We start from the raw sequence: 26,260 nt of genomic DNA, 5'->3' as shown, positions 1-26,260 counted from the left end.
GGGAAGATATTCATTTGCTGGGGTGGGGCTGGGAGTGCAGAGGTAGGAAGTGCTGTGGCTGGGAGGCTGCCTGGCCAGCGAGTAGGTGGTGGAGCGAGTGAGAGGGTGTGCGCTGTATAACAGGGTGAGTGCTGTAAAACAGCGTGAGTGCATGTGCGCCAGCGTGTGCAAGGACACGGTAAGGGGTGTACATGTACTGTCTCGTAAGAAGAGCATGTGTGTGTGTGTTGGGATGGGAAGACACGTACTGGTATGAGAGCCCGCATGAGATGTGTATGTGTGAGTACTCGCGTGGAAGTTTTGCACTCGGGTTTGAGGCTGTGCAGAAGTACGCATGGCTCACCAGGTGTGGGGCTGTGTGGGCTGCCTCGTGTCAGCCAGCCCATGCGCAGGCATGTTTTGTGAGAGCCTTCAGAGAACGCATGAGCACGTGTGCCAGTGCGAGTGCGGGACGCGGGGAGGCAGGAGAGCCCGAGTGGGAGGCCCCGCGAAGGAGTGGGAGTGGGAGTGGGAGTGCCGGTGGGAGACCTGCGGGGGCGCGCCCGGGCTGACGCGTGCGCGCCAGTGCGCGTGAGTGCGAGCGCGCGCCGCCGCCCCCCGCCGGGGTCGGAGCCGGTTGCCATGGGAACGCGCCGCGGCCCGAGTTAATCATTTCCTGTGGAAAGTCTGCGGGAGGGGCGCGAGCGGGCGGGCCAAGGAGGCGGCGGCGTGGAGCTGCCTCCTGCTGGCGGGCCGGGCCAGGCCGAGCCCCGGGCGCTGTGGCGACGCCGGGATTCTGCCTCCGCCAGGCCGGTGAGTGGGGGGCCCAGAAGGGCTGGGTGCGGGCGGGGCCCTGGGGCTCCGCCCAGCCCGCCGTTCGGGGAGCCGCGTCCGGGCCGGCCCTGCCCTCGGGACCCCTCTGCCCGGACCCGCTGGGGGCGCGGGGAGGGAAAGACCCGGGAGACCCAGCCCTGCGAGGTCCCCTCCAGCGCCGTTCAGCCCGAGTCGAGGACCTTGCTGGGAGCTGGGCACGGGGGCGGCGTGTCCCCTGGGATCCGAGCAGCTTCGGGACCCCGTTTGGATTTCATTGAACGAGGAGAGCGCAGACCCTACCCGGGATCGGCGTGTCAATCGGCGCCGCCCCCTCCCCTTCTTGGGGTCTCCCCCACCCTCAGGGCTCCTTGGAAGGCTGCCGTTGGGTCCCTCCCACCACGTCCCTTGGGGAGTTCGCTTTTTCTCTGGCAGGGCCTGGGGCGGGGTGCCCCAGCCCAGAGGTTAGGAAGAAGGGCCTTGGCCGGCGCTCTCCGGGCGGTGAGGAATCGGGCCAAGACAGCCGCAGCAGTTGTGAGGGTCTCAGCAGGGAGGGCGATCCCAGGACCACCCCCTTAAGCCCCGCATTGCTAGTCAGAGCAGAACTCTGGCTGGTGCAGTGAAGGGCCTGGTCCTGGGAGATATTAAAGAGGAAGCTGTGTTTAAATTCTGGAGTACCATTTACTGCCACCCCCCGCCCCCGCCACCATAGCCCAACACTGTCTCAAGATTGCGGGTTGTGGCCACCCCTGGCCCTTTCCCCTTCCCCGGCTTTTCCTCTGCCTGGACAGGGTGAGCACCCATTCTTTTCCAGACGTCTATTCCCCATGCCCTTGTTAAAGTAGCCGTCTCCTTCACCAGGGAGAGTCATTTGCTAGGAATGCAGCCTCAGAATGGGGCCCTGCATTTGCAGTGATGGACTTTAGGGGCACAGGGTGGTGAGTTCTGCTGTTCATAGGAGCACTGGGGAGCAGAGGGTTTGAAATCTGGGTTGCCCTGGAAAGCCTAGGATAGATGATGGTGTGCAGGGAGGTGGCATTCCCTGTACAACTTCCTTGACCTTCTGCCTGCTCTCACAGGGGGACCAAGCCCTGCCAGCTGCAGTCTCTGGGCAGCTGTCCAGCCTGTCCCCCCAATCTTTGCAATGTCCCTGATCTAGGGCAGGGGGAGTATTGCAGCTCTGCTGCCCTGGTCTAAACCCAGAGAGGCAGAGACCCTCTTCCCCAGCCAGCCCCTCTGCATTCACCCACCACTGGAGTGAAGTCACTGAAAAATAAAATTTTGGAGCTCTTTGTATATGCCAGTATTATTCTGAACACTTGGCCTTGTCTAATCTTTAGAGCAACCCTATAAGGTGGAGTTCTTCCCATTTTATAGATGGAGATAATGAGGTACAGAGAGGCAAAGTAATTCTCCCAAGGTCACACATCTAGTAAACAGTGGAGCCAGGTTCTGAACCAGTCCCACTGCCCTCCCCCACGAATTCTAGGTTGGTAGAAGTCCCTGGACACCAGGTTTCATCTCAGATGCCTATGTAAAATGAGAGAGAGAGTGCTGCTTTCCTGGCCGAGAACACTGGGCTTAAGATTCCTTGATACTTTTGACCTTCACACCCCTGAGGCTGCTAAATTCAGCTGCTTTTTCCTCTTCAGGATCTAGCACACACCCTTCCTCTTTCTTCCTGGTATCTTCCTGGCTGCCTCTTCCACTTCCCTTCCTGATAACCACAGAAACGCTATCTCCTCCTGTCCCTGCCCCTCAGACGGAACTGATCTCCCTGAAAGTCTTCTCTGTCCACTGTGGAGTCAGCCTCCAATGCCCTGCACCGTCTCACCTTCCCAGCAGCCAAGCATGCAGATGGACCTGTCTTGCTCCTTCCTTTGCCCATTGGACAGCTGGTCTGCAGGGTTGGTTGTGTGCCCAGCTCTGTGCCAAGCAGCCTGGAGAAGAGGACATTTGGCTGCTCCCCTTGGTTTCTTCCACGCCACACTGGTCCATCTCAGTTTCCTCAGTGGAGCTGGCCCATGTATTTAGATCAGCCTCTGCCCTGTCCTTTGGCCCACATTCCCATCCCCTTCCCAGTAAGACTGTACCCAGGAACCTCCTAGTTGTTCTCAGTCAAGGAAGGAAGAGACCATGGCTCCCTCGCCAGGTGCCTGGCATTCTTCCAGGGTTGGGTTCTGCAAACATCAGACACCAGAGCCTCAGGCCCCTAACCCCTGAACCCTTTACTTTTTTTTTTTTTTTTTTTTGCCTCTCAATGCTTTAGTCACTCCTGTCCCTCTGTCTCCCCAGCATGCTCAACTCTCTCCTATTCTAGACACCACATCCTCTCCTTCCCATCCTAGCCAAACACCCCCAAGGAGAAGGAAGTGGCTTCCTCCTCCCCCAGCTCCCTCCCCACTCTTTGAGCCCTCCCAAGTTTGCCATCTGCCCTTCTCCCTCCACAGGCTCAGGCTTTCTGCCTGTCTGGGCTTCCAGTCCTCCATGTCTGTGCATGATGCACTGGGCACTGACGAACCTCTCCTTCCCACTTACACTTCAGTCACTTCTGAAAACTCTGTACTTGCCTGGAGCTCCTGTCCCTCTCTCACCTTCTTTCTGCAACTTTCCACCCCCAGTGAGCCCTGTTATCACATGGCTGTCTCCTCTTGCTCAGGCTTTGATGATTGCCTCCTCACCGGTGGCATTGGTGGTCCTGTTTAGCTCTGAGTCTGTGTCCAGCCCTGACCTCTCTTCCAGGCTTCATTTCAAGCTTGTGTGTGTTCATTTCAGAACGTTCACCCCACAAGCCATCCCAGAGTGCTTAGTGTGGGTGCAGCTGCAGGCTGGGTGCAATGGGGCTGCAAACATGAATGTGTGTGAGCTGTGGGACCCATCGTGGGTCAGGGGAGGTGGACACCCTTCAAATAGCTATCTTTACTTCTTGGCAGGAAGTGGCCACTGCAGTGAGGGATGGGGAGAGTAGTTGACAGCCCAGAAAGCTCCACTAGGATGTCCTTCGGTTACCCCCACCTCAATCTTAAAACCCTGTGTTGCCTCTCCGAGCTGACTTCGCTTCTTCTGTAAATGACATTACTATCTTGAGTCTGGGACTGTAGCATGATCACCTTAAATGCTCTCAAGGTTGCTTTGCACACAGTAGGTGCTCAATAAAGACTTGTGCAGAGAATATCCGAGCTCTGTTCATTTGTTCAGTTCATGAGGGAACTATCCCTGACTGAAGCTTTCCATCCCTGACCAATGCTCCCCACCCGCCTACATTCCCCATACCACCTGGTGCCTGGCCCGCACCTGCAACCTCCAGCAGCCTGCTCAGACTAAGGGTTTTTGAAGTGTTTATCTCCCTTCTGACCGGGAGCTTTCAGGCCTCATCTCTTCTGATCCAAAAGAACCCCTGGCAGATGCCTGGCACCCAGTAGGCATTATTAAATGAAGACTGAATGAATCTTTGTATCTCAACACCCATACGGTGCCTGCCACATGCTAGGCACAGAGCGCAGCCTAATCGAATACATGAATGAGAACTTGCTGTATATAGACTTCACTTGTCACTGGCCACAGTCAGGGCCCTTTTGAGTCCCTCCTTAGTGAAATGTTAATATTCAGAGCATTCAGTGCTCTGCTGACAGACCTTAGGCAGAGGAGCCTGAAGCCTAAGGGTTAAGAATGTGGTTAAGTGCAATTAGAAAATTAGATGTCTTGGAGGAAAAGGATTAGACTTACGGAGACGCTGCTGACTCGCGGTGCCTCCTCTGTGTGGGGCTAGGACCTGGCTTGTCCTCACGCTGCCAGGCTCAGCCCGGAAGGGCTCAGGTGTGGGGTCTCAAGCACAGCTGAAATACTCCTTTCCCACTTTGGAGCCTCCGTATTCGGAAACAAATATCCCCCAAAGGCAACAGGCCCCATTTCATCCTGCGAGCCCTGGGGTCTTTGGGGAACAGTGCAGTTGGAGCTGCTGCCCTGGGTAACCAGCGACCGGTGGGGTGTAGACCCTTCCAGATGACTGGCTCTGCCCGAGGTGCAGTCGTGCTGGTCCGTGATCTTCAAGCTCATCTCCCCTTGTTCTCTCCGCAGGCTGCCCGGTGCCCCGAGGAGGCTGCTGAGCCCCAGGCCATGGTCCCCTCTCGCAGGACGTGGAACCTGGGAGCCACGCCCTCGCTGCGGGGCCTGTGGAGAGTGGGCCGGGCCCCGGAGCCCGAGCCGGGGATGGCTCGCCCCGCCCCAGCCCCAGCCAGCCCGGCCGCCCGCCCTTTCCCACACACCGGCCCGGGGAGGTTGAGAACTGGTGAGTCCGCATTTTTAAAATGCCTCTTTATTTCCCTTCCTTCCTCCAGATACCAGAGATGAGACTGAGGTTTCTCACCGGTTCCTAAGCCCAGTCAGAGCTGTCAGGTAATTACAGGGTAACCGACAGCCCAGAGCCGGGCAGGCGTGGAGCCGGAGCGTCAGTCTCGCCAGGTGCTCCTTCCCTGCGCCCCTGTCTGGAAAGAGGAGACCTGGAAGCCGGGTTAAACTTTAACACCGATCAGGCACAGAGCAGGGGGATCAGCTGCTTTCCCTCTGGCCAAGCTGGTCAGAGCTCTGCGGGCTGCCGTCCTTGGCCAAAAGCGTATGGGCTCACTCCGGTCTTTGCCTAGGCTGGTAAACAAGGTAGGTGAAGTGGCTGCCCGGGCACCAAGTGCCGCTGACACTTGATCCTGCCTGGGCTGGCCCCTGGATGGCGTTGGGAGTGGACCGAGGCTGCTCCGGAACGTGGCCTGGCGGGACTTGGGAGCCGTGTGCTCATTTCAGGTGTTTCTGTAGAGACCCTGACAGCAGGTGGGCAGGGGTCCCAGAGTCTTGGCCCCCAGTGTCTCCCCAGGGAGCTGTCAGTGCCAGCTCGCCTTTCTGGGTCATGTCCCCCGGTGCTGCGAAAGTCAAGAAGTGAGCGGCTTCTCTGATTCAGGGCAGGGACTGGATTGACGGGGCTAGGGAGCTGCCCATGACCCTCTCCCGAGGCGTGGGCAGGTTGCCCTGGTAGTGTGGGGGAGAGAGCTCTCCAGGCAACGTGCCTTCAGGGGTCTGCTCCCTGTCCCTCGTGACTTACAGGAACAGGGTCTAGACTGCCAGCCTGTGAGGGCTAGCAGAGTCCCACTGGGCCATCAGGTCCAAGCCCCTTGGTGCACAGAAGGGGAAACTGAGGCCCAGAGAGGGCACACAGCAAACTCCTGTTCAGCCCTCTCTCCCACCACATTTGTGCTGTCAGTGGCAGCTGGGCTGATACCTGCTGAGGTCTCTCTGCTTCTATGGTTGTCTGGGGCTGGCTGCTCCCAAGCAGCACAGCCAGACTGGGGATGACCCAGGGCCCTCGGGAAAAGCCTGGGCTTTTGGGCCAGGTAGCCCAGTTGTCTGAAAGGGGCAGAGGATGGCCTCTACCCCATAAGGTTGTTGTAAGGATTATAAATGTAATATGAATGAGTATTGCTTTTCTGGTAAAACAAAAACATTTTCCCTTCGAATACTTAAAACACATAGAAAAATATCAAAAAGGAAATAAAAATCATAAGCTGGTCACTGAACATTTTAGGTATTGCCTTGTAGTCGTGTGTGTCTGTGTGTGTGTGTGTGTGTGTGTGTGTGTGTGTGTGCATATAGGTATTTGAAATATTGTGTTATCTCAGCTTTCTAACCTGAAGGAAAAAATTGGGTATTATGAAGATTATATGACCATACAGACTTTTATCCACTTAAAAAATTTAAGACAAAGGTCAGATGAAATCCTGTGTGTGAAATGCAAGCACCGTGCCTGCCACTGGACTTCAGCCAGCTCAGCTGCCCCAGGCCCCTCTGAACCCCCCAACCAACCCCCATATTGCCACCCTGAGAGTCGGCTGGCAGAGGATTGGTTAGCACATGAGATTTGAATCCTGGCTCCTGTGACCCTGGGCACATTGTTAACCCTTCATGGCTTCCGGTTCTTTGCCTGTCAGTTTGGGAGAATGCCCCCCACCTCCCTGGGGAGTTGTGAGGAGCTGATGGCAACTGTAGTCCTATTGGCCTGTACTGTGGGCCCTTTCTGTGTGCCTGGCACTACATCGGCACCACATGTATCTCATCCATTTGATCCTCACCACAGGGCTGTGAAGTTGTCCCCATTTTATTGACAAGCAAACTGAGGATCAAGAAGGTGTGTAAAGGCTGGGCGCTGTGGCTCACGCCTGTAATCCCTTGGCACTTTGGGAAACCAAGGCGGGCAGATCACTTGAGGTTAGGAGTTCGAGACCAGCCTGGCCAACATGGTGAAACTCCATATCTACTAAAAGTACAAAAATTAGTTGGGCTGGTGGTGCAGGCCTGTAGTCCCAGCTACTCGGGAGGCTGAGGTGTAAGAATTGCTTGAACCCGGGAGGCGGAGGTTGCAGTGAGCCAAGATCACATCACTGCACTCCAGCCTGGGCAACAGAGAGAGACCCTGTCTCAAAAAAAAAAAAGAAAAAAAGAAAAAAAAATGTGTGTAAGGCTTGAAAAGCACTTGGCCCAGTGGCTGGCACTTGGGATATTGTTACGCCCCAGGGTAGTGGCTCTGCAGTGTGCCTCATGACTCGTGAGGCTGGCCCCCATCCCACCCTGTTCAGCCCTGCAGGTGGAGGTGGGTGGCTGGGGCATTGCTGCCGCAGCCCGCCCTCTCTCCCATGGGTGAGGGAGGCAGTGTGTCAGAGGCACAAGGGGATGCACGTTAGCTGGTTCTGAATATGCTTAGGGAAGCAACGGAGTCTGGGCCACCAGGTGTGGATTTGGTCTTAATAAAGTCAGGGAAGAAATTGCCACCTAGAGGCAGCCGGGGTAATAAAGCCATAGCCCCTGTGCAAGTCCTCAAAGCTTCGTGCGGGCTGGCTGGCATCGGCTTCCTTCCATTGCCCTGCTGAGCGGGTGCCTACCCCAAAAGCCACTGTGAGGATAGGGGAGCCTCCAGTGGGGTATTGGGCCCCTTCCAGAAGAGAATCTTGGGGCGGCTTTTGGTAAGAAAGGAGTGTAGCCCCTGCCCCCAGCCAGGCCTTCCCCTCTGTGCAGGGCAGGTGTGTAAGGGTGTGTGAGCTCCTCCTGGCCTTATCTGGACCAGCCAGGGGTGTGTGAAAGCTGAGGTCAGCTGCAGCCCTGGCCAGTGGTCCATGGCTAGCAGTCTTCGGCCAGCGGTCGGAGTGTCTCACCTATCTCTCTGTCCTGGGACAGGGCGTGGAAAAGATATCCCAGTCTGCGGTGACGAGGACTCCAGTGCCCGAAGTGCAGCTCGCCCGGCCCTAGCTCAGTGCCGAGCCCTTAGCGTGGACTGGGCTGGCCCCGGAAGCCCCCACGGGCTCTACCTGACCCTGCAGGTAAGCGCTGGGGCCTTCCAGGCTGCATGTGCCTTGGCTCTCTGAGCTCCAGTGACTGGGTTGCTGCCAGGTTCCTGGGGGTAGGAAGCACCAGGGGAGAGCCAGGGACCCGCCTCGCACCTCTCTGCTAGGCCCCTCATGACCCCTCTGCGTGTGAGCCTGCTTTATTAAGTCAGACAGGGGGAAATCTCATAGGAGCTGACAGGAACTTTTCAGCCAAGCCCTGGCTGAGGTGTTAAAGTGGGAAGCATGGGGCCTTAGCTGAGGTGGGCAGAGCTTGGAGAAGGTATTGGGAAAACAGGCAGGTTTGGGGTAGTTAGTTATTCTCAAACGTGGTTATGTGAGTATTTCCTTGTATTTCCTTGGGAATATTTCCTTGTTTGAAGTGAAAATTCAGAGCTAGATGGGGGATTCACTAAAACTTGGGGTCTTCTCCCTTGTAGTTATCATGAAGTGACTTTAAAAAGACAAAGTAAGGCTGGGTGCAGTGGCTCAGGCCTGTAATCTCACCACTTTGGGAGGCTGAGGTAGCAAGATCGCTTGAGCCCACGAGTTCATGACCAGCCTGGACAACATAGTGAGACCCCATCTCTATAAAAAGAAAAATAAAAAATTAGCTGGGCTTGGTGGTTCCTATAGTCCCAGCTACTCAGGAGGCTGGAGTGGGAGGATCCCTTGAGCCCAGGAGGTTGAGGCTGCAGTGAGCTGTGATTGCACCACTGCACTCCAGCCTGGGTGGCAGAGTTAGACCCTGTCTCAAAAAAAAAGATAAACTTTACATATGTAGGTATATTTGGCTATAGAAATAATACATAATGATAATAGTAATAAGAGCTACTATTTATCAAACATGGACTTTGTGCCAGGCATTAAAGATCTCATGTCAGTCCTCATGATATTCATAACAGTCTCAGGATACAGTATTTGATCTGAGCTTTATAGATGAGGATGTGGAGGCTCAGAGAGGTTAAGTTACTGGCTGCTGGTTACATATTTGACCATTCAACACAATTAGCCTTGTAACAGGGCAGAGATACAATTACCCAGAAACTGCCTCTCATAGTCCTCTATCTTTGAGAAATCCACTATTAAGTATTTGGTGTTTATTTATTTATCTTTCCTATATCGAACCACTTAATTATATTTATATGATTTTTATTTTTGAGATGGAGTCTCATTCACTCTGTTGCCCAGGCTGGAGTGCAGTGGCATGATCTTGACTGCAACATCAGCTTCCTAGGTTCAAGTGATTCTCCTACCTCAGCCTCCTGAGTAGCTGGGAGTAGCACCACCACACCTGGCTAATTTTTGTATTTTTAGTAGAGATAAGGTTTCACCATTTCACCATGTTGGCCAGGCTGATCTTGAACTCTTTTTTTTTTTTTTTTTTTTGAGACGGAGTCTTGCTCTGGAGTGCAATGGCATGATCTCAGCTCACTGCAACCTCTGCCTCTCAGATTCAAGTGATTCTCCTGTCTCAGCTTCGCGAGTAGCTAAAATTACAGGCGTGTACCACCATGCCCAGCTAATGTTTGTATTTTTAGTAGAGACAGGGTTTCATCATGTTGGCCAGGATGGTCATGAACTCCTAACCTCAAGTGATCTGCCCACCTCAGCCTCCCAAAGTGCTGGGATTACAGGTGTGAGCCACCCCAGCCATATTTATATGATTTTTTTTTTTTTTTTGAGACAGAGTCTCACTCTATTGCCCAGGTTGGAGTGCAGTGGCATTATCTCAGCCCACTGCAACCTTCACCTCTCAGGTTCAAGCGATTCTTATGCCTCAGCCTCTCGAGTAGCTGGGACTACAGGCATGCGCCACCACACCTGGCTAATTTTTGTATTTTTAGTAGAGATGGGGTTTCACCATGTTGGCCAGGCTGGTCTCGAACTCCTGACCTCAAGTGATCTGCCCACCTGGGCCTCCCAAAGTTCTGGGATTACAGGCATGACCCACAGTGCCCAATGCATATTTATATGATTTTTATTATTTATTTTACATGTTATTCTGTGACTAGCTCTTTCCCTCAAGTAACTCCTCGTAATCTCTTCATGTTCATCAACATATAGAGAACTACCCTTTTTTTTTTTTTTTTTTTTTTTTTTTGAGCAAGGTCTGGTTCTATTGCCCAGGCTGGAATGCAGGCTGGAATCTCACTGCAACCTCCATCCACCTTCCTGAGTAGCTGGGACTATAGGCATGTGCCACCATGCCCGGCTAATTTTTGTAGAGATGGAGGTTTCATCATGTTGCCCAGGCTGGTCCTGAACTTGTGGGCTCTGCCTTGGCTTCCCAAAGTGCTGGGATTATAGGTGTGAGCCATCACACCCAGCCCTACCTCTTTCTTTTACACTGCTGCATAATAGTCTACTTCAGGACTTACCATACGTTATTTATAACGGATCCTCTGTATTGTTTCTGATTGCAGTGAGCTCCTTAAACAAATATCTGTGCTGTGTTCATGCAGCAATAGCTTTGAGTATTTTCAGGGCAGTACAAGCTCTGCCCATTCTTAATTAATGCATTCGTTCGACAGATTATTTAGAATGTGCCAGTCTGTGCTAGGGTCAGAGGTGCAGTGCAGAAAGAGACAAGAGAGTCTAGCAGAGGCACCAGAGAGTGACCAAATAATCATGAAGGGATGAAGGCAAACCAGGCAGGGGCCAAGAAGGCAGTGGCAGAGGATGGACACCAGAGTCATCTGAGGGGGCTGCTAAGGCCCACCCCCCAAGAAAACCGTTACACTAGAGGGCCCACCACTCCCCCACGTTCTCCTGACCATCCACACACACTGATTCTACCCTTTCTGGAAGCCACATTTTCACAGAGCCTTGCAGGAACATGTACAAATGGTGGGCAGGATGGAGTGTGGAAAACACATACCATTCAAGGGGACATATCCTCCCTGGTGCATATGGACGTCCAGGCCCGGGGAGCTTGTTTTCCCAGCCCCTGATCTGAACATGGATGCAGGAGTTAATGTCGCTTCAGGGGCAGTCTTGTGTTTCGAGGTGTTTCTTGTCTCTTCTCATGTGATTCGTCTGAAAACTGAACCAAAAGTTTCTTCTTTTATCTGTTCAAATCTGCCAGAAAAGCAGGTCTGGTGAGAGAACAGTTAAAGAAACCCAAGGACCCACTCTTTGCTCTGTCTTGAGCCATCCACAGTTAAATTGGAAGGCGGCACTCAGAAACCCACGGCCTCAAGTTGGGTGGTGGCTCTGTTCTTGAGCTTTGATTATGGGGTGCTGAGTTGTGGTTGCAGCTGAGTCCTGGGGTCAGCAGATCTGCTGAAGATCTCTGGGATGCTGGCACCAGCAACTAGCTTCCACGTTCACATCCTGGTGGGCCCCCACAAAGCTCCATTATGCAGTAGGTGCTTCAGGATTGAAGATGTGGGGCCAGGGTGGGTCCCAAGCACAGTGCGGCCACCTGGTGGCCTTAGTGACACCCCCTCCCTAGGCTCTGTCCAGCAGTTAAAACCTGAGATGCACCCCACAGAGGCGCTGCAGAAACTCCCAACCCCCCAGGGCCCCGTCTGTCCTTCCTGTGGCTTGGCCAACGGGCCAGAAATAGTGTAACCTTTGCCCTGGCTGGCAGATGGAAACTTCCAGCTGCTGTCCTTGCCGCCATGGATCACAAGCCTGCTAGCGATGGTGTGGCAGTTGGTCACAGGGTGGGGACAAAATTAAGTCGGAGGGAATTTTCTATTTTCTTTTTGAGACACAGTCTTGAGCTGTCACCCAGGCTAGATTGCAGTGGTGCAATCTCAGCTCACTGCAACCTCCACCTCCTGGGTTCAGCAATTCTCCTGCCTCAGCTTCCCGAGCATCTGCGATTACAGGTGCCTGCCACTACGCCCGGCTAATTTTTTTTCTATTTTTAGTAGAGACAGGGTTTCGCCATGCTGGCCATGCTGGTCTCGAACTCCTGACCTCAGGTGATCCGCCCGCCTCAGCCTCTCAAAGTGCTGGGATTACAGGTGTGAGCCACTGCGCCCAGCACGAATATTCCTAAATATAAGAGGTGTGTCCCCCACCCACCCTTCTCAAGTAGAGCTCGGGATCGAGAGAAGGAGGGGGTGCATTTTGGGCTAAGGAGCCTGCTGATGTCATTTTTCTTGTCTTTTCAATTATCTGTATTGGCTTTTTGAATGTCAAAGTAAAAAAATGTGAAGATTACAGGAATCATGTCCTGATAATACTTATCTTATATCAAGCTCTTACTATGTGCCAGGCACCCTCTGGGGACTTGGCTGCAATTGTCTATTACTCTTCACACAAGCTCAGTGTGATCCTGTTATTACCATTTTTATTTTAAGAATGAGGAGAACGCAGCTTCAAGAAGGTAACTTGACCAACGTCACACAGCTTAGCTGAGGAAGAACCAGGCTTCACACACAGGCCTTGCCGCCTCTAGACTACGTGTTTATTTTTTAGAGTGAGCACTTTCAAGAGAGTAACTTTTTTTTTTGTTTTGAATTTAAAGGTCACAAAGACACACAGAAATTGTCTGTGCTCTCTCTTCCAAGATAACCTCTGTTGATATGGAAAAAAAAAAAAAATGCTGGGCATGTGAGGACTACAGGCATGAGCCACCATACTTGTGTTAGCCTGGGAGGCTGAGGCAGGAGGATCACTTGAGCCCAGGAGTTTGAGACCAGCCTGGGAAACATGGCAAAACCCCATCTCTACACAAAAAATACAAAAATCAGCCAGTCATGGTGGTGTGTACCTGTAGTCTCAGCTACTCGGGAGGCTGAGGTTGGGGGATTGCTTGAGCCCAGGAAGTCAAGGTTGCAGTGAGCTGTGATTGTGCTATTGCACTCCAGCCTGGGCCACAGAGTGAGACTCTGTCTTAAAAAAAAAAAAAAAAAAAAAGAAAGAAAGAAATGAAAAAGAAAAAAATGGCCAGGCGCGGTGGCTCATTCCTGTAATCCCAGCACTTCAAGAGGTCGAGGCGGGTGGATCACTTGAAGTCAGGAGTTTGAGACCAGCCTGGCCAACATGGTGAAACTCCATCTCTACTAAAAATACAAAAATTAACCAGGTGTGGTGGCACACACCTGTCATCCCAGCTACTTGGGAGGCTGAGGCAGGAGGATTGCTTGAACCTGGGAGGCAGAGGTTGCATTGAGCCGAGATCACACCACTGCACTCCAGCCTGGGTGACAGAGTGAGACTCTGTTTAAAAAAAGAAAAGAAAAAAAACAAAAAACCAAAAAAACACACAGTCATTGTTTATAAGGTTAACAATTCAAATGCCAGAGAGGTTCAAAATGAAATGTAAGGCCACCTCCTTTCCCCTCTTCTCACGTTCTCTCTGTTGTGAACTTTCTTTTTATTCCCGCCAAGTTGAAATGATGCTTGTTTCTACTCTCAGCCACTACACCATCTCCCCAACCTTCCAGAGAGGATCACTGTCTATATAGTTCTCTAGATTTGTCTCTATGCCTGTTTTCTTTTCTTTTTTTTTTTTTTTTTTGAGACGGAGTCTCGCTCTGTCGCCCAGGCTGGAGTGCTGTGGCCGGATCTCGGCTCACTGCAAGCTCCGCCTCCCGGGTTCACGCCATTCTTCTGCCTCAGCCTCCCGAGCAGCTGGGACTACAGGCGCCCACCACCTCGCCCGGCTAGTTTTTTGTATTTTTTAGTAGAGACGGGGTTTCACCGTGTTAGCCAGGATGGTCTCGATCTCCTGACCTCGTGATCCGACTCGGCCTCCCAAAGTGCTGGGATTACAGGCTTGAGCCACCGCGCCCGGCCGCCTGTTTTATTTTCATGATCCTCAAGTGGGCTCACTCTTTGCATGTGGCCCTGCCGCCTGCCTTGGGCATCTTTATGTGTGAGTGGTAGGTGACATTCTCTGGATGAAACATCTCTTCGTGCCTCCCCTCTCTCTCCCTGTGCCTGCGCACTGGCCCTCTCTGTCTCGAGTCCTTTGCCCGTGTTCGCCCTGGAAGAGGAGATGGCTTCCTGTGGCCTCTCGATAGCCCTGTGAGGCGGGGAAAGTGAAGGAGGGAGGGCTGTGGCCCTTCTGCTCAGACAGACTCGTGGGCAGCCTCCTTGGCAGTCCTGGGGGTTCCATCTGGAGATGCAGGGCTGTGTGCCTGGGGTGGCAGCATCGGCATGGGAGCAGTTGCCCTGAGGTTGATATGTGTGTGGTGGGGCTGGATGGTTGCCTGTGGGGCGTGTGTGCCGGAAGTGAGCTGGCCTCTGTGCTGGTGACTCTCAGACTATGCAGGGATGGCATGAGTTTCTCCTGAGGACTTGAAGTACCTAAGAACCTTCTTTGCTGGTGCAGAAGACCAGCTGCTAAGGGTGGCCAGGATAAGGCACTGCCACTGTCTTGCTGTGGGACCTGGCACATCCTCTTCCAGATCCTGGGCCTCAATGTCCCCACCCCCCCACACAGGGAGGGACTGGACCCCCTGGGCCCTGGGATCCTGGCCAGCTCCGGGAGTGTACCATCCTTTGGCTCGAGGGTCCTTCCCTGGCGCAGTCTCCTTCATGTGAGGATTCTGGTTGTGTCTTGGCAGCAGGCCCTACAGGACAAGGGGTGCAAGAGCCAGAGTCAGGGGACGAAAGAAGAGAAGCTTTGGAAGAGACAGGCACCGGCCCCCAGGCGGGCCCGGGAGGCCCAGGAAGCTGGTGGCACCATGAATGTAGAGAATACAGGTAAAGCAGGCCTGCCCGCCGACCTGGCACTCCCCAGTGAAGCCAGCACAGGAGGGAGGCTCTTGTGCGATTGGTGCTATGCTATTCCTATGCCCTGTCCTCCCTGGCTGGAGGTGGCCTAGACAGACTCCAGCTGCCTGACCCACAGCTCCAAGCCCCCAGTCTGCCTCTCCCGGATTCAGGGACAGTGGTGTGTATGGAACCTTCATCTCGACCTGCCTCCCACAGCATCCAGGCCCCACCCAGTGATAAGAGGCCTTGGCCAGCGTGGGCTGGGGTTGAATTTCTCTGCTTTTTGTCTTTTCCCAGTGCCTGTCTAAAGCAGGGCGAGGGTGGCAGCCTCACAGACGCCACTGCCTGCAAAGAGAGACTCGGCCTTCTCCCTCCTATCCATGGGCTCCCAGGGTCTGGAGGCTCCTAGAACAGGACTTTGATTCTCCTGGTCAGAGGCTGAGATAAAGGAGCCGGTGGCTCAGCTCTTCTCTGGCAGGGTCTGCCATGGTGTCCAGGGCTGGCTGGTTCTGGAAGATTCTACAGGCCCCCCTTGTAGTCTTACGGGTCCATGCCGGGGATCCCTGACAGTAAGCGAGAGCCCGGTGATAATGGGGAAGCAGCATCCTCCAGGATCCCGGGGGAAGGCCAAGAGCATGTGAAGGAAAGAGGAGCTGGCCTTTCTGTCATCTTCCTCCTCCATCGCCAAAAGGTTAACTTGTGTGTCTGAACTTGCCATGTGGTGGAAGGAGCCACTCCCTTCTCTGAGGCTGTCCAGAGCCCCGTTCTGGGGTTCTGGCCTGTCTGGGCCCAGGCACTCTTCTGCAGCGAGCGGCAGGGGTTGGGGTCTGGCTGAGTGTGAGCAGGCCAGCCTTGGGCAGGGGACATCATCTTGCTGATTGTGCATTGAGAAGAGGAAGGCTGATTCCAGGGAACAGCAAGGGTGACCCGGTCAGTGGGGCCAGGCCGTGCCTGCATGGTATCTTTGAACCCTGAGTGCAACCTCTCCAGCACAAGGGCCCATTTGATTTCACCTCGTCCTCCCATCCTCCTCTTTCTGGGACCTCCCTGAGCTTCTTGGAGATCTTTTCTCCACAAGCACTCTCCTGGCCCCTTTCCACCGCCCTGCCGCGGTGCTGAGACCCAGCAAGCCCCTCTGGGGGTGACATCCCATGACATGAGCAGTGTTCCGGATGAACTGGGCTCTCCGAGGCCTCATTTCTGCCCCATGGCATGTTGTGTAACAGCTACCCACGCCTGTGCATCTCCTCAGTGCTGGGCTCCTTTCAGGCAAGGCCCCTTGTCCCCATTTTTCCTAGGAAGCTCCTGCCGGGCCCCTCCCACACGTCTCTCGAGTGGCAGAACCAGCTCTCGGGCCAGGAGTCCAGTGCGTTCCCTGCCTCACTGCAGCAGCCTGCAAAGGGCTGAGGGCCACGCTGGTCACATGCCGCTCATGCTGCCGCGTGTGCAGGCCTGGAAGCATCCGTCTGACCTCACTCGCTCTAGAACAGATCACAGGAGCTTGGCCAGCTCTGTGTGACATGCATGCAGCATCACGTGCAAGCCACACGGCCAGGGTCACCACCCAACCGGGGATGCCCAGCTCCAGCTCTCCGGAGTGCTCGGGTGGAGGAGGGAAGAGCCAACCTGTGTGTGTCCCTCCTGCTCCCCTAGAGCGGGGCGGGTGGCCTCTACCCATCTGCCCCTCCTCCTGGGGCTGTGCCAAGATGTCCCCGCCCAGCTGCAAGCTGTACCCTCCCCACTTCCCTGTCCATCTGAGTCCGTTTGGCTTCCCTCAGGCCAGGCTGTCAGAGGGGTGTGTGACTTCAGGTGCAAGTGGCTTCCTTCCCAGGGTCTAGGAGCCCCCAACCCCAGCCTGCCGAGGGCTGGGATTCCTGGGGACTAATGTGGGAACGCCTAAAGCCCCAGGCTCCGAGGTAGAGAGCAGTGCTCTCTGGCCAGCAGATGCCCCTCTTCACCCTTCACTCTGCCATGCTCTGTCATGTCCCATTTGTGCTCCCTGAGGGGAGGAGGCAAATCCCCCACCCTTCCTCCCCAGTCCCCCATTTTTCTCTCTCTCCCCTAAACTCTTTGCTCCCTACCTGCAGAGACCATGGCCATTCTTGGCGCCCTGGAAGCAAGCTGTAACAAGCATCCCAGGCCCCGTGCACAGGTCATGGGCCCCGATTCTGTGTTCTTGTCCTTCATCCATCTGTCCATCTCTCTCATTCCTGGTGACAGGACAGTGGCGGGCCTTTGGAGGAGGAGGACTCCCTCTGTCTTGCCTGGGAGGTCCCTGCGCTCCACCCTTGCTAGGTGTTGGCTGGCTGAGTTCTTGCCCCATGTGCAGGGTGGGCTTTGTGTCCTGGTCTGTCTGTCCCTCCTACATGCACACGGCTTCCCTGGCTCCCCTCTTTCTGCACAGTTGACCACTTGCCACATGGGGAGGCTGGGGAGCCCCACTCTTCTCTTCTGTACTCTTGAGAGGGTTTGAGACTTAAAGAAATAACGTGCCTACAAGAATAGAGTTTTCTAGGGTGAGAATCCCTTGTCTTTCCCAGCTGCGATTCCTTGCAGCCTGGCCATGGAGAGAGGCTGGCCCTTCAGACCTGGAACATGTGCTTTGAGAGCCATATTCAGTGCAAGTTGCTTTCTTAAGTCCTGATCCAGGCAATTTAATCCCCCAGATGCTGCCTGGGGAAGTGTCTTTTTCTGGGACAGGCCCTGGAGGCCCCAGCTAACCTATGCTGCTGCTGCCCCAGCCCTCACCTGGTTGCCCACCCCCTCTGCTTGCACCCCTGTCATCCCTGGTGGTCTGCCCTGTTGTGACGGACCCTCTCCTCTGCCAGCATGGGACCTCTGCTGCCCTCTCATCAGCCACTACTTTACTTGTAGGTGGGCGTCTCTTTGGCAGCAGGAGGTGCTTGAGCCTGTTGGGGCCACCAGGTGCGGCCCCCGTGGTGCATAGGATGGTGGAGGCCATGTCCCAGCTCCAGGAGGAGAAGGCCCAGCTACAGGAGGAGCTGGTGGTCCTACGGGAGAGGCTGGTCCTCTGCGACAGTGACCAGCAGGCCACATCCACCCAGCTGCAGAACCAGGTACCTGGGGAGGCTGGGATGGGCAGAGGTCACTGCCCACTATGGAGCAGGTCAGAGGACACCACCTGGGGCACCTGACCCCACCAGGCTACTGGTGTAAGAGGAGACAGCTGGGGTCTCGTCTCCTGGAATACGCTGGAGGGTAGAATGGTAAGAGTCAGAGGCCTCCCATCCTGGAGGATGCACTTTTGAGATGCAGCATTACTTTCAGCTTACAGGGGCCTCCCATCCTGGTCCTTCTTGTGCCCCATCTCCTTGGGTTACAGGGGGCCAGGACCTGCCTCCCTAGGAGGTGATGTAGATGTCAGTGGAACAGGAAGGTTCGGGGTGCTTCCCACCCTGAGTCCACCCCATCTTCCATGGTGCCCTGCACCGAGCAGCCTGAGTGGACAAAACTCATCAGATGGTCACCCCACAGGAGATTGGCATGACATTTTTCATGCTTTTGATTTCTTGTTAAAGGTGGACGCTAGTTTGAGTGCATGTTGGGGAAGGGATCTCTCAAACCTCTGGAAGCCAGAGAGAGCCAGGGTTCATGCAGGTCAGCGTTGTCTCCTTCGTTGGCTGGGCAGAACATTTGGGTACCATTGGCTGATAAGCTGCTTGTCCTATGGGGCTGACCACCGGCCCTCTTGCGTGTGTGTGGCTGCGTCACTTTCTTCTCCTTCTGGATCTCCACGCGGCTCCCAACCCTCCTTCCCTGCTCTTCTCCTCAGTGGCTGTCTCTGTGGTTGTATCTCAGCCTTGCCCACTTCCCCAAGGTCTCCAAGCCCGTCTGCCACATCATCCCCTCTTCTGATCCAGTGCCCTGGCCTGGCTGTTGGGCCTCTGAGCTCTGGGCCCAGGACTCTGTGTTGACAGACTGGCCTTCAGGTAGAGCTAAGTTCTTTGTGTGTCCCATGAGCCAGCAAAGAGATGGCCTGGACATGCGGATGTCTGCCTATTGTGCCTCATATGTGCTGTGACTTGTTCTCTCAGTTCTGGGGGCAGCATATTGTGCACGCTTTTGAAATACAGCATTTCTTCCAGCTTACAGGTGTGTTCTCTTCTCAAGAATGGCCTGGCCTGCCCCCTGCCCCTTGCTGACTCGGGTGGGCCTCCTTGGGGTACCCCTCATGCTCTGTGTCTTCCTCTTACACACTTACCCCACAGCTTGACTATCTGGGCCTGCCTTCCCCACTAACTGGAGGCTCCTCTAGGCCAGCCCTGTATCCTTTTGCCTGCTGCGTGCCCACCTGCTTCCTTGGGTATTTGTGCATGCCCCTTTTGTACTCGCACTGAGCTGGGCATGGGGGATACCCCAGTGGATAGTAGGCTCCCACCCGGTGGAGGCTCTGCCTGTGGGAAAATGGACATTTGCTTCACATACCTACATAAAAAGTGGGAAGGGCTCGATGGGATGGGCACACGCATGGCCTCGAGGTCTTGTCCCTGGGCGTCTTGAGCTAAGCTCTGGGACAGAGCAGAGGGAAGTGCACTCTGAGCTGAGGCCCAGCCAGTGCAAAGGGACTTGTGGTAGGAGGGGTGTGGCTCAAGCGCCTTGGGGGTTGCAGGGGGTCCAGGGCCCACCCTGCAGGACATGCATCTGGCCTCAGGCAAAGGCTGAGCAGCCGCTCTTCCTTCCCTGACCTTCCCCAGTTAGGCTCTTCAGACACTTCATTTTGCAAATAAGTGTTTTTTTAAAGGGCTTCGTGGGCTGGGCACAGTAACTCATGCCTGTAATCCCAGCATTATGGGAAGCCAAGGCAAGTGGATCGCCTGAGGTCAGGAGTTCAAGACCAGCCTGGCCAATATAGTGAAACCACGTCTCTACTAAAATTACAAAAATTAGCTGGGTGTGGTGGCGGGCACCTGTAATCCTAACTACTCAGGAGGCTGAGGCAGGAGAATCGCTTGAACCTGGGAAGGGAAGGTTGCGAGAATCGCTTGAACCTGGGAAGGGAAGGTTGCAGTGAGCCAAGATCACGCCACTGCACTCCAGCCTGGGCAACGAGAGCAAAACTCCATCAAAAAAAGAAAAAAAAAAAAAAAAAGAAAAGAAAAGAAAAGGGCTTTGTGGAGATGTAATTCACATGCCATACAATTCACCCCTTGAAGGTGTACGGCTCGGTGGTCGGTGGTAAGCATATTAAGATGGCAGTGCACCCATCACCAGTGTCTCATTGCCAAACATCTTCATCTCTCCACCAGGCCTGCTGATGGTCACTCCCCATGCTCCTTGCCCCACGGCCCCTGGCAACCTTTAATCTGCTTTCTGTTTTTATGGATTTGTCTTTTCTGAACATTTCATAGAAGTGAAATCATAGTATCTAACCTTTTGTGTCTTTAAAGAGGTTTTTGAAAACATTTTTCCTTTAATTAACAAAATCAACTTATAGTTTAAGAAGGCAAACTGAGGAGGAAACATCCTAGCCTTTTTAGTTCTTTGACCCCCAGCTCTCCAGCCACTCTTAGGAGAAACCCCGAGCCTACCCCACTCCCGCAAGTGACTTAGGAATTCAGAATGGTTCCTGGTCTTTGTTCTCATTTTGTCCTTGAACGTTGTTTTTCCTTTTCTTTTCTTTTTTTTTTTTTTTTTTTGAGATGGAGTTTTGCTCTCATTGCCCAGGCTGGAATGCAATGGCAACATCTCGGCTCACTGCAGTCTCCACCTCCCAGGTTCAATCCATTCTCCTGCGTCAGCCTCCCGAGTAGCTAGGATTACAGGTATCCACCACCATGCCTGGCTAATTTTTATTTTTAGTAGAGATGGGGTTTCACCCTGTTGTTCAAGCTGGTCTCGAACTCCTGACCTCAGGTGATCCACCTGCCTCGGCCTCCCAAGGTGCTGGGATTACAGGCATGAGCCACGGCACCTGGCCTGTCCTTCAACTTTCTGACTGCAGCTTTTTTCTGGAAATTTCTCAGGGGATGTATCTGAAGCTCCAGGTCTCTGAGATACTCTCTAGGGGGCCCAACCTTGTGGAGATGTGGCCAACCACATGGGTCTAGAGCTGGGTTCAAACCCTAACTTTGGCACTACTCATTAGCTATGTGACCTTGGGACAGTTAATTACCACTCTGCAGGCCAGTTTCCTCATCTGTGAAATGGATGTGATAATAGGATGTGGTGAGATGATCCCTAGTGAGTCATTGGTGTTGCTGTGGCCACACCATTGTTGTTACTGGGAGAGTTTTGGATTTGGAATCCCGTGAGCGGGATTCTATTCTGGCTGTGCCACGTGCCAGCTGGGCAGCTGTAGGAAGTCACCTCCTCTCTAAGCCTTCACTTCCCAGTCTCTAAACTGGGGCGTACAAATGTTGCATTGCAGTTTAGGGGTGGATCTGTTGTAAGAGTGGACAGAAAAAAGGATGGTCAACTGTAACGTGTGGTGCATCGTGAGCTGTCACTCCCATATGCCCTGGTCTCCTGCTAGCCTCACTGTGGTTTGATGCAGACTTGGACTTTCCTGGAATTCTGAACGTTGCCTCTCTAAGCAAAGCCCACCAGGGGATACACTGTGCCTTGTTTTCCGCGGTGCCATGTTCCCAGCCCTGTGCACACTGGCTTCTGATCGGGTGCTTTCTCACACTGCTGTTCCTGCAAGGCTGTGTGGCCCCATGGTTAAGGGTGAGGGTTCTGCAAGGGTCAGTCAGATGTGAGTTCCACTAGGTCCACCACTTACTGGTCAGGTGACCTCAAGTAAGTTGCCTAACCAAGGCTTAACCTCTTAGGAGCTCAGTTTTTCTTCCTGTAAAATGGGGATAATAATAGTACCTACCTCAGGGGAATAGGGGATGAAAAATGATCTTATGAAATCCCCCTGCCCTACTGGCAAAGCCGACTCAGTTAACGGGGCTCCATTATCACTGTTGGGATCTGGGCTTGTGGGGGCTGCAGTGGTCTTTTCAGGCCTCCCCACTGCTGTGCCAGGAGGAGGAGGTGTTTGTATATACTGAGAGCAATTGGGCCAAAGGTCCATAGTCCTTGAGCACCCAGCTGACCCAGGCCACAGAGGCTGCTCATCTCGGTCTGGTGACCACAGGAGGCTGTGGCTGTTGGGATGACCCTCCCCAGTGTTGTTAACAACAGTTCCAGGCCACGTCCTGCTGGCCTTGAGTTCCCCTGTCCTCTTGTGGATGTCCCTAGAGCCATGGCCTCAAGGTTCCTGAAGTTCCCAATAATGTGACATGCTGCCCAGACCTCACTATACTCCTTTTTTATTTTGACACGGTCTCACTCTGTCACCCAGGCTGGAGTGCAGGGGCATGATCACAGCTCACTGTAGCCCCTGCCTACCGAGCTGAAGTCATCCTCCCACCTAAGCCTCCTGAATAACTGGGACCACAGGTGTCCAACACACCTGGCCCACTTTTGTATTTTCTGTCCAGACAGAGTCTTGCTATATTGCCCAGGCAGGTCTTGAACTCCTGGACTCAAGAGATCTCCCTGCCTCAGCCTCCCAAAGTGCTGGGATTACAGGCATGAGCCACCGTGCCCGGCACTCACTGCATTCCCTTCCTGCCCCCTGCACCTCAAGAGTGAACCTTAAAAAACTGTCTTCAGGCTGGGCACAGTGGCTCACACCTGTAATCCCAGAACTTTGGGAGGCCGAGGTGGGCAGATCATCTGAGGTCAGGAGTTCGAGACCAGCCTGGCCAACACGGTGAAACCCCGTTTCTACTAAAAATACAAGAATTAGCCAGGTGTGGTGTTGCACGCTTGTAAGTCCAGCTACTAGGGAGGCTGAGGCAGGAGAATTGCTTGAACCTGGGAGGCAGAGGATGCAGTGAGCCAAGATCGCGCCACTGTATTCCAGCCTGGGTGACAGAGCAAGACTCCATCTCAAAAAAAAAAAAAAAAAATTTGTCTTCAGAGGCCACAGGCTAGAAGCTCTTGCCTCATATGTGTCTCGTTTGGCTGCCATCTTCTTCTTCTTCTTCTTCTTCTTCTTTTTTTTTTTTTTTATCATTTTAAAAATAGATGTAACATAAAATTTACCATCTTAAGCTTTTTTTTTTTTTTCTTTGAGAGAGTCTTGCTCTGTCGCCCAGGCTGGAGTGAAGTGGCATGATCTCAGCTCACTGCAACCTCTGCCTCCTGGGTTCAAGGAATTCTCCCACTTCAGCCTCCTGAGTAACTGGGACTACAGGTGCGCACCACCACACCTGGCTAATTTTTGTATTTTTAGTAGAGATAGGGTTTCACCATGTTGGCCAGGCTGGTCTTAAATTCCTGACCTCAGGTGATCCACCTGCTTCAGCCTCCCAAAGTGCTGGGATTACAGGCGTGAGCCACCGCGCCCGGCTGATCTGAAGCATTTTTGAGAGTTAAGTTTAGCAGCAGTACATTCTCGTTGTGCAACAACCATCACCATCTGATACGGTTTAGCTCTGTGTCCCCACCCAAATTTCATCTCGAATTATAATCCCCACATGTCAAGGGAGGGACCTGGTGAGAGGCAAATGGATCATGGAGTGGTTTCCTCCATGCAGTTCTTGTGATAGTGAGTTCCCATGAGGTCTGATGGTTTAAAAGTGGCAGTTTGCCCTTCGTGTGCTCACTCTCTCTCTCCTGTTGCCATGGAAGACATGCCTTGTGTCTCCTTCTCCTTCTGCCAAGATTATAAGTTTCCTGAGGCCTCCCCAGCCATGTGGAACTGTGAGTCAATTAAACCTCTTTTCTTTTATTTATCTGTTTATTTATTTATTTACTTATTTTTATTTTTTGAGACGGAGTCTCTGTCTCCCAGGCTGGAGTACAGTAGCACAATCTCAGCTCACTGCAACTTCCACCTCCTGGGTTCAAGTGATTCTCCTGCCTCAGGCTCCTGCGTAAACTGGGACTACAGGTGCGCACCACCACACCCGGCTTTTGTATTTTTAGTAGAGACAGGGTTTCACCACGTTGGCCAGGCTGGTCTTAGACTCCTGACCTCAAGTGATCCACCTGCCTCGGCCTCCCAGAGTGCTGGGATTACCAGTGTGAGACACTGTGCCTGATGAAACCTCTTTTCTTTATAAATTACCCAGTCTTAGGTATTTCTTTATAGAAGTGTGAAAACTCACTAATATACCATCCATCTCTGGAACTCTTTTCATCTTCCCCTACTGAAATTCGGGTCCCATTAAACAGTAACTCCTCATTCTCCATCGATCTCTGTGGGTTTGACTACTCATGTAAGTGGAATCATCCAATATTTGTCCTTCTGCGACTGGCTTATTTCACTTAGTATAATGTCCTCAGAGTTCATCCACGTAGCATGCATCAGAATTTTCTTCCTTTTTAAGGCTGAATAATATTCCATTGTATGGATATACCATATTTTGTTTGTTTTGTTTTTCCATTCATCCATCCATGGGTTGCTTCTACCTTTTGGTTACTGTGAATAATGCTGCTATAAACGTGAGTGTACAAGTATCTCTTTGAGTCCCTCCTTTAAATTCTTTTTTTTTTTTTTTTTTTTGAGGCGGAGTCTCGCTCTGTCACCCGGGCTGGAGTGCAGTGGCCGGATCTCAGCTCACTGCAAGCTCCGCCTCCCGGGTTCACGCCATTCTCCTGCCTCAGCCTCCCGAGTAGCTGGGACTACAGGTGCCCGCCACCTCGCCCGGCTAGTTTTTTGTATTTTTAGTAGAGACGGGGTTTCACTGTGTTAGCCAGGATGGTCTCGATCTCCTGACCTCGTGATCCGCCCGTCTCGGCCTCCCAAAGTGCTGGGATTACAGGCTTGAGCCACCGCGCCCGGCCTAAATTCTTTTGGTATATACCCAGAAATGGAATTGCTAGATCATATGATAGTTCTATTTTTAATTTTTTGAGGAACCATCATACTGTTTTCCATAGTGGCTGCACCATTTTACATTCCCACCAACAGTGCACAGAGGTTCCAGTTTCTCCATATCCTTATGAGCACTTGGTTTTTCGTTTGCTTTATTTATTTGTAGAAATGAGGTCTCGCTATGTTGCCCAGGCTAGAGTGCAGTGGCCCTTCATGGTCGTAGCTCACTGCAGCCTCTGAACTCCTGGCCTCAGGCAATCTTCATGCCTCAGCCTCCTGGAGTAGCTGGGACTCGCTCCTGCTTATTTTTATTTTTGTAACAGCCATCCTAATAGGTGTGCAGTGGTATCTCATAGTGGTTTTGAGTTACATTTCCCTAATGCCAGTGATATTAAATATCTTTTCATGTCTGTTTTAACTATTTGTATGTCTTGCCTGGATAAATTTCTATTCAAGTTCTTTGCACATTCTTTAATTGGGTTTGTTGTTGTTGAGTTGTAGTTCTTTATATATCCAGAATAATAGCTCCTTATCAGATAAATGATTTGCGAGTATTTTCCACATGTTGCCTTTTCACTCTGTTGATAGTATCCTTTGTTATACAAAAGTTTTTAATTTTGATGAAGTCCGACTTATCTGTTTTTTCTTTTATTGCCTCTGCTTTTGGTGTATATCCAAGAAATCATTGCCAAATTTAATGTCATGACATTTTCTCCTCTATTTTCTTCTGAGAGTTTTAGAGTTTTAGCTCTCACATTTAGGTCTTTGGGGCTTTTTGTTTTTTATTTTGACACAAGATCTTGCTCTGTTGCCCAGGCTGCAGTGTGGTGGTGTGATCATGGCTCACTGCGGCCTTGGCCTCCTGGGCTCAGGTGATCCTCCCGCCTCAGCCTCCCTGGTAGCTGGGACCACAGGCGTGTGCCACCATGCCCAGCTAATTTTGTTTACTTGTTGTAGAGACAGGGTCTCCCTATGTTGCCCAGGCTGGTCTAGAACTCCTGGGCTCAAGCAGTCCTCCTACCTTGGCCTCCCAAAGTGCTGGGATTATACCATGCCTGGCCCTCTTTGATCTATTTTGAGTGAATTTTTGTATATGGTATAAGGTAAGGATCCAACTCCATTCTTTTGCCTGTGGATATCCAGTTTTCTCAGCACCATTTGTTGAAAAGATTATCCTTTCCCACATTAAATGGTCTTGGCAACCTTGTCAAAAATCATTTAACCATGTATGTCAGGGTTTATTTCTGGTCTCTGTATTCCATTCCATTGGTATTTATGGCTGTTTTAATGCCAGTACCACACTGCTTTGATTGCTGTAGCTTTTTTTTTCATTTGAGATGGAGTCTCGCTCTGCCGCCCAGGCTGTAGCACAGAGGCGCGATCTCAGCTCACTGCAACTTCTGCCTCTCGGGTTCAAGTGATTCTCCTGCCTCAGCCTCCGGAGTAGCTGAGACTACAGGCACCTGCCATGAGGCCTGGCTAATTTTTGTATTTTTAGTAGAGATGGGGTTTCGCCATGTTGGCCAGGCTGGCCTCGAACTCCTGACCTCAGGTGATCCACCTGCCTCGACCTCCCAAAGTGCTGGGATTACAGGCA

General features: G+C 52.8%; 1 protein-coding gene across 22 annotated transcripts in view; it reads left to right on the top strand.

Moving 5' to 3' along the window:
* The window catches only part of KIFC3 (kinesin family member C3), a 105,236-nt gene that overhangs the window by 59,729 nt on the left and 19,247 nt on the right, over positions 1 to 26,260 (top strand). For 3 of the 22 annotated variants that reach the window (XM_033218578.1, XM_033218579.1, XM_033218575.1), the window contains exons 2-5: positions 4,867 to 5,077; positions 8,002 to 8,144; positions 14,678 to 14,816; positions 17,703 to 17,905. In XM_033218578.1, the coding sequence (XP_033074469.1) occupies positions 4,867 to 5,077; positions 8,002 to 8,144; positions 14,678 to 14,816; positions 17,703 to 17,905 (696 nt within the window). The other 19 variants (XM_033218582.1, XM_033218583.1, XM_033218580.1 and 16 more) reach the window with 13 other exon arrangements.

This window comes from Trachypithecus francoisi, unplaced genomic scaffold (genome assembly GCF_009764315.1).
Source record: "Trachypithecus francoisi isolate TF-2019V2 unplaced genomic scaffold, Tfra_2.0 Lachesis_group10, whole genome shotgun sequence".
In the NCBI taxonomy this organism is placed as follows: domain Eukaryota; kingdom Metazoa; phylum Chordata; class Mammalia; order Primates; family Cercopithecidae; genus Trachypithecus; species Trachypithecus francoisi.
This window is presented reverse-complemented; position numbering and strand designations above follow the sequence as displayed.